Source organism: Engraulis encrasicolus, chromosome 13 (genome assembly GCF_034702125.1).
Source record: "Engraulis encrasicolus isolate BLACKSEA-1 chromosome 13, IST_EnEncr_1.0, whole genome shotgun sequence".
NCBI classification, from domain to species: domain Eukaryota; kingdom Metazoa; phylum Chordata; class Actinopteri; order Clupeiformes; family Engraulidae; genus Engraulis; species Engraulis encrasicolus.
The window spans coordinates 51,592,021-51,599,645 of record NC_085869.1 but is presented as its reverse complement, the minus strand read 5'-3'; the positions used below and the strand labels follow the sequence as shown (position 1 = coordinate 51,599,645).

The 7,625-nt window shown below is 41.6% G+C and overlaps 1 protein-coding gene across 1 annotated transcript; it reads left to right on the top strand.

Annotated features, from left to right (window-relative positions):
* The first annotated feature begins 224 nt into the window (after nucleotides 1-224).
* On the top strand, nucleotides 225-2,298 carry LOC134460590 (uncharacterized). Its single transcript, XM_063212966.1, has 2 exons — nucleotides 225-264; nucleotides 685-2,298. Exons 1-2 carry the CDS (start codon nucleotides 246-248, stop codon nucleotides 1,704-1,706), a joined length of 1,041 nt encoding a protein of 346 aa, XP_063069036.1. The 5' UTR covers nucleotides 225-245; the 3' UTR covers nucleotides 1,707-2,298.
* The last annotated feature ends 5,327 nt before the right edge of the window (nucleotides 2,299-7,625 follow it).

Genomic DNA, 7,625 nt, shown 5'->3' with positions numbered 1-7,625 from the left:
GTGTGTGTGTGTGTGTGTGTGTGTGTGTGTGCGCGCGCATGCGTGTGTGTATGTGTATGTGTATGTGTGTGCGCGTGTTTGCATACGTGTGTGTGTGCATATGTGTTTGTTTGTGTATGTGACGTGCCCCGATGTCACCCGAAAAGTTATTGCATAATTCCTACTGTTTACATAGTGACCAAAGACTAAAAGTCAAGAGACACTGCTGCTGCGTCTCTCTCTACTATCAGTATTCCTGTCACTACATGCAGGGTATTCCTAAAGGTAAGATCAGTGACTAGCTTAAAAGTTGTTCTTATGAAATGCAAATTATTTGATTGACTATGTTCTGGTAATGGTACTTTCATTTTGGCAATCTGTCGTCTTCTACATTCATGAAAGGTTTGTTATGACAGATAGAACTGTACTAAAGGATCCATATTATAATCTTTCTACACAAAACCAACAGCATTTCTTTTTTAACCACACCACTGTAAAGGATATCTAATGGTACGCAATATTTATGTATGTTTGTTGTTTGATTTGTATCATAGCAGTACTGATTCACTGTCATTTCTCTAGCTAAAATATAGGCCTTATAGCACCACTTTGGGTGTACGGAGTGGGAAACAGCATCATTCTAGTCGGACTGAAAACAGTATTTCAGCAGTTAAAGGAACTCAGAATACTTTTCTGTGTTCACAGTGACGTTGAAGATGAAAGATCCCATCTCATTGCTGGTGCTGCTCTCCTCCATGTGTGGAGCTCTGACTGAAAGCCAGAGCACTTGGGCTGCTGCAGAAGTCTCCACCCAGCTGGATGTCTATGCTGAGCTGAAGGAACTCAGAGACATGGTGGTGGAGCTGAGAGTGACACTGAGACATACTCGAGATGAGCTGAAGGTACTGGAGGCTGAAAATGTGTCAGTGAAAGAAAGGCTTCTGGGCAGTGAGACTAAGGTGGAGACTATGGAGAGGCTGTTGCAGGACACAAAAGCAGAAATGAAGAACGAGAATATGATTGAACGAGAGAATCTGAAGAAGGAAACTGCAGCAAAAGGGGCAGAACTGACAACAGTGAAGTCTATATTGGCAGCCACCGAGACTGAGGTGGCGAATCTGAAGATAGCAAGTGAAGCCACTGTGACTGCTCTAGGGGACCTGAAGGTGGAAATTGTTGCACACGAGCAGGAGCTGGCTGCTCTGAAGACCAGACTAGCTGCTAGCGAGACACAAGAGGCAGAGCTGACAGCAATGAAGTCTAGACTGGCAGCTGCTGAAGTGGAAGTAGACAATCTAGAGAAAGAGATGAGATCAGCACCCAAGGTGGCATTCTCAGCAGGTCTGACGAACTCACTTGACATGGTGTCTGGGAGTCATGACCTGAACTTGGTTTTTAGTAAAGTTATTACCAATGTCGGGCAGGCCTACAGCAGCATAACCGGTTTCTTCACAGTACCAGTCAGTGGAGTCTACTACTTCAGGTTCACGGTGATGGATAACCTACACTCTCGTGCCATGTCTGTCAGGTTGAATAAGAATGGACGACAGCTCATCTGGTTGTATGAATATGGCACTGATGGAAAGCAGAACTATCTTTCTGGTGGACTCACTCTGCAGCTGGAGAAAGGAGATGTAGTCAACATGGTCCTCCCAAAAGGTTTCAGGCTCTGGGATAATGTGGATAATCGCTGCACCTTCAGTGGCTTCCTACTCTTCCCTCTCTGAACTGAAGAAAACCGTCCAAATAAATCACTGTTAATTTCACGACATGATGATCGATGTGAATCATTGTTATCAAATAAATAGCTTTAAGTTTCAATATTTTGAACCCATGATCTCTGGACCTGGCAGTGGGATATCCAAATCTGACTGGCACTAGCACTTTAGCTAGTAGCTTAGCATCAATCAATCAATCAATCAATCAATCAATCAATCAATCAATCAATCAATCAATCAACCAACCAACCAACCAACCAACCAATTGGATTGGACCAACAGAGGTTAACAGTTCAGGATTAGCTGGTAGGTGAATTGATTTGAACAAAATGTATACAAATATGTTACTTTAACTTATTATACCCAATATGTCCAGTGGTTCAATCCACCACTTGGCATTTATTATCATGTGACTGTCTTCACTAGCCCTTGGGAGGTGAGTGTTCCGGGGAGTGTGCGTCGTCGGTGGAAAGCTTTGCATTTACATATACCTTTTGTGAATAGCCCACTGTGTTGAACAATATATCCTTTAAATGTCTATACTGAAGTGAGTGCTTTCAAACCATCTCCTGAATAAACAACACAGCACAAGTTATGATAATCTCACACATTCAGTTTGATTTTACTTTGGTAGCCTCTTACTGTAGATTGGCCCAGTCTTTGCTGAAAAAACTCAACTAGGCCTACATCATACCAACATTGCTATGACAATGCAGAGAGTCTTAAGCTAGGCTCAAACTACACAACTATCGGCCCGATTCTCGGCTGAAAAAAACCCTTACGACAATCGATGGAACGTCACCCCCCAGGATCATCGCAAGCGATTGTCGGGCGAGATTTCCTAGTAGTGTGATGTTCTAAGATAGAACTTTGGCAGCTCAAAGAGTCGCCGATCGCAAATCATAGAAATCAAGCACTGTTTGATATTTGCGACTGGAAATAGAACGTTGGGCATTGTCTTGTGTGGTTATGATAAAGGATAAGATTAACAATTGCGATTCTCTTCACGGGTGCACATTGAGTCTGGCTTAAAGAAGAAATGAAACGAATATTAATTGTTGGAATTTTACAGTTTGTGCTGCATATTACAAAAGTTCCAAGCTTTGTGATTAAAACAAGATATTGTGTGTGTGATAATTTATCCGGGAAGTCATGTTAAAACGTGCTCAAAATGAGCAATATTTTGTCCAGTAGTGCGAATTTATTGTCTTATGCGTGACGTCATAAGGTTGACACAGTCCAACTCCGAACCCACAAAGTTATAGTAGTCAATGGCGGCGTCTATGGCTAGTAAATCAAAGCACAGTGGAAAATATTGTCTTCGTGGCGGTCTAAATGGTACAGGTTGCAACAAGTACAAGCTTCACTGAAGGCATCTCTCTGCACAAGTTTCTTTAAGTCAAAATTACTGGAACTGTTGCTGACAAGGAGAAGGCAAAACAACGCTGATCGTGTAGGAGGCATCGGCTTTTGAAGTGACCTAGAGATCAATGTTGTGCTCCAGGCGTTTTCCACCCCTCCTGTTGTTTACCTTAAAAAATCTGGAGACCGTGGACATGGTTTGAAATAGACTCCAAGACTACCACAAGAAGTGTCTATGGATAGCAGGTGTGCAGACGGATATCTCTAGCTCGAGTGCGACAACGGGTGAGTCTGGCCGACAGCCACTTAGCAAGATAGCAGCATGCTAAAGATGCTATTCCTCTCTGCCATTGTAGCACCGTACAAGGGTCCTCAGTCCACAGGTCTGTGCCTCGGTCAATGCGCTGCGGGTCGAGGCTGTGTTTCGTTACGACTCCATGGCCGTCGGTCGTGGAGTTATTGCTTTATATGCAACGAAATCGCCCCTGCATCCGAGCACGAAAATCTGTGTTGTGTAGTTAAGACTCTATCAATGGCCGGCGGTCGTGCAGTTATTGTGTTATGCAACAACAGCCCCTGAGCACGAACATCTGTGTCAAAATATACCTACCGACTTCCAAATTGTCGCATAATGATGGGTATAACGCCATTGTTTATTAAGATTACATTAAAACCATGCTATTGGGCTACCTCCTCATACGTTTTTAAAGTAGCTGATAGTGCAATTTCGCTAGGTTTCAACATGTCAAAGACAGAGCGCAGCAGCCAAAGCATCGACACCCCCTTGTCACGTTGCCATAAACAAAATAATAAGTTAGATGCCGCGCTGGTTGATCGGTAAGTTGTCGGCATAATAATTGAGATAACGCCATTGCTTACAGTTTTTGCCTACTGCTTAAACACTACAGGCAGATGCTTAAACCAAAGTAGCATATCGTTATGTTGGTGCATAACTTAAACACTTATTTCTTGACTTTAAACAAAAGTCAAGCATTACACTTTCATACCAGTTTAGCAAGGCATTTGCTCCTTTACGCAACACACAGACTCCAGCTGACTACACACAATTTCATACACAAGACACTTTGTTCAAAAGTAAAATCTCAGAGTGTCATTGTGAAAACACATCTGTTAAAAAAACAAAACACACTGATGTATGACAAGATTCAGACACAGACAATAAAACATGCTTTCAAAATGTAACACTCTTCTGCCATGTTACAAAGTTGCATGCTTTATATTACATTGCATTTGTTTTATTTTTGCATTTATTTGTTTTACTTTGATTGCTTGTATGCTAAACAAGGCGAATAGCACAATGGTACTAAAGTGTAGAATATGGATATGGCATTGACTGACTCACGTACTGTAAAACCTAGCCTGATACATGCCGCCAAGAGTAGCCTTTTGTCTTCATCATCACATGTTAGGTAATGTGAACATGATAGTTTGTAGAAATAGTGTCATTTTCAGAACACAACCAAGCAAGCACTTGAGCAAACTGACTGAACATGATATAATTTTGATGATGTCATGTAGATGTCAGCTGCATAGTGTGTGACCTCATAACCAAACAAAGTAGCCTATATTGACTATAATTGTCATTACAGCATGTTGACGTAACCCCATATTTATATCATATTTAGATGTTTGAAATTTGTGAATATAACCAATACACAAAAAAGGTACATAAGCTCACCTACACACTGTTGTATTTAGAGTGATGTACTGTTTGAGATATATTTTGCTTCGGTTTAATGTCCTGTACTGTAAGGTGCAGTTTTGTAATGTACAGTATTGAATTTTGGGGTCTTGTGAAAATGTACATTCTGTGAGACTGAATAGACTGCTCCAAAAAGAAAGACTGCTGTGTTTTGTATAAAACAGACAACTGTTTTAAAGTTGATCTAATTTGTTTTCTCATTTGGTGCTTTTGTGTGTCTTTTGACATGAAAGTGAGGTTTTGACAAAAGATTGTAAGGTTTTTATGGCAATGTTTATGCTTTTATAGCAGAGCTTCATGTTGCCATATATGTGAAGGGTTTATCTCGAAGTATTGAGAGTAATTGGCTTGTGTGTAGAGTTTTGAATCTATGAGCCAAATTTTGCAAATTGTGTGCAAGCAGTCTGCAAAAACTGTAATACGATTTTAAAGCTGTCTTTCGAAGTGCCACTTTCAACCTGTCAAAGACAGCGCGTTATGTCACATCCATGATCTGCGAAACCGGCAGCTGGCACCCTAACATGCTCATATTTTCCAGTTTACCACAGCACATACAGCCTACACTATTGTGTCATATGATTGATAATATATGTGAGGAAGATGTTTCGTCTCACTTGTAGGATTACTGACACGGTTGGAGATCAGGAGAGGAAGGGTTAAAATACCGAGGTCCAAACTATGTTTCAAATGTTTGCGCAAATTTATTTTCAAAATAAACAGTGCACGAGGGCAACCAAACGAAAATAATCAAACTGATAAATACTTGGACAGGACATCAAATAGCCTATAAGTCAGTACCTCAAAGTTACAAAATGACACGTCTCACTGCAATTTGTCTCTGCTACATCCGATTAACAGCAGGACTTGCAAAATACTACACATTCTCAGAGCACATCTTTTCACCTGTTACAGCTGCTTCTGACGCTCTCTCTCGAGCACAAACCACGACTGGTTTAAATAGACCTCGCCCCTCACACCAGGGGAATTATCCTAATCATTGACCTAAATTGAAAGATTGGTCCGACCAACCTCCGACACCTTACAAAGGCTACACAGTTCACGCACATATTCACAACTGCCAGGTACCACAAAATAACATGAAACAAAACTACATGACAACACAAAAGTAACAAAAAACCGCTGTTGCCCCCAGTACATGTCCCATATCCCAAACATTACACCGTTAGCACACATTGTGAAGATTGGATAAGGGCAATGCATTTAGAGTCCACATGTTCAAACATTTCCCCAGCCCCCCACAGTCACATTTGATGGAGTAGCTGTCAAACCGGTGCGCGCTTCCAATTCAACAGTGATGACGAGCGGAGAGAAACGAAATGTTCAAACGGAATGTAGCGCGAGTGGGTACCTCACTCTGCCACCATGGTCTCAAATAAATGTTAGCTGCAAGATCCGACTTGTGTCGCGTGTGTGTGCGTCTTCAGCTCGCCAAGAGCCACCTTGCGCTGAGCGCTCATGAAACGAGATGTCCAACTGTTCATAGTGCATGCCAAGGGTCTTTAAAAATAGTGAGAAGGGAGAGCACCTTCTCACAATATCTTAATAATCAGCGTGTAGCCTACGTGTAGCCTAGTAGGAGAGCGGTGCTGTTTTGTGCCCGTCGATCCTGTGCCGAATATGGCATATCTTTCCAACCCATATGGCATATGGTGGTGCATCATCACAGAAAAGTCTACTAGGCTTATTTGTGAGGCTTATATTCAACGTGAATTTTTTCACATAATGCTAGAGGTGTATTCTTTCGACATGTCGATGTTTGTATCTTAATGTTGGTTCCTTTATGTGATATGGGTCCTTCAAATGTATGATATTTCCGCAGCCAGCCATAGGCCCTACTCGCTAAAAGAGGGTGTCAACCTTAAGACGTCACGGCCCTGTAAATATTGTCGCACCAAAGGCACGGTTTTAAGTTGCCGTTTCAACAAGTTATGCCCGGAAAAAATATTTAAAGTTGGATTGATGTTTTAGAAATAGACACAATATTTAATGTGAATAATAGATGAATATTCGTTTCATTTCTTCTTTAAGGTAACAGATCAAAACAGAAGACTGGCATTCCGTCTTCAATATTTGAGTCTTAAGCTAGGCTCAAACTACACGACTATCGGCCCGATTCTAGGCTGAAACCCCCCCCTTACGACAATCGATGGAACGTCACCCCCCAGGATCATCGCAAGCGATTGTCAGGCGAGATTTCCTAGTAGTGTGATGTTCTAAGATAGAACTTTGGCAGCTCAAAGAGTCGCCGATCGCAAATCATAGCAATCAAGCACTGTTTGATATTTGCGACTGGAAATAGAATGTTGAGCATTGCAGTGTTAATTTCGTGACAAAATATTTTCGTCATAATTATTGTTAACGATTGTTTTTCCCCTGACGACAATAAAACGATGACGAAAAAAACAGCATGCGTTTGTACGAAAAATATAACGATAATGATTTATATTTTCGTCAAAAATATAAAAATGTGACTACAATACCACCGGAGACGAAAACCAATAGGAAGCATTTTTGTTAATATGTCACTGAAACATTGAAAAAGAATTGCCTGCTATTTTGCAAGTCGCGACCCTCATCTGCTCCGCGTGCGTCTCCCTCCTCCCCTCCCACACACACACACAAGCAGGTAGTCTACATTGACAGGCAGCATCGGTGCCGTGCCCTTTTTTAACAGCAGTAGCCTACTTTTCAGTGCAATGCCAGTTGGAAAAATATTGTTGCCCATTTATCCATGACGAAGAAGTTTATGCAGTCATGAAATAGCGGTGCTGTCGCACAGCAACCATCTTTCTTTAACGATGCATTTTTGCGGAATTTCTCCA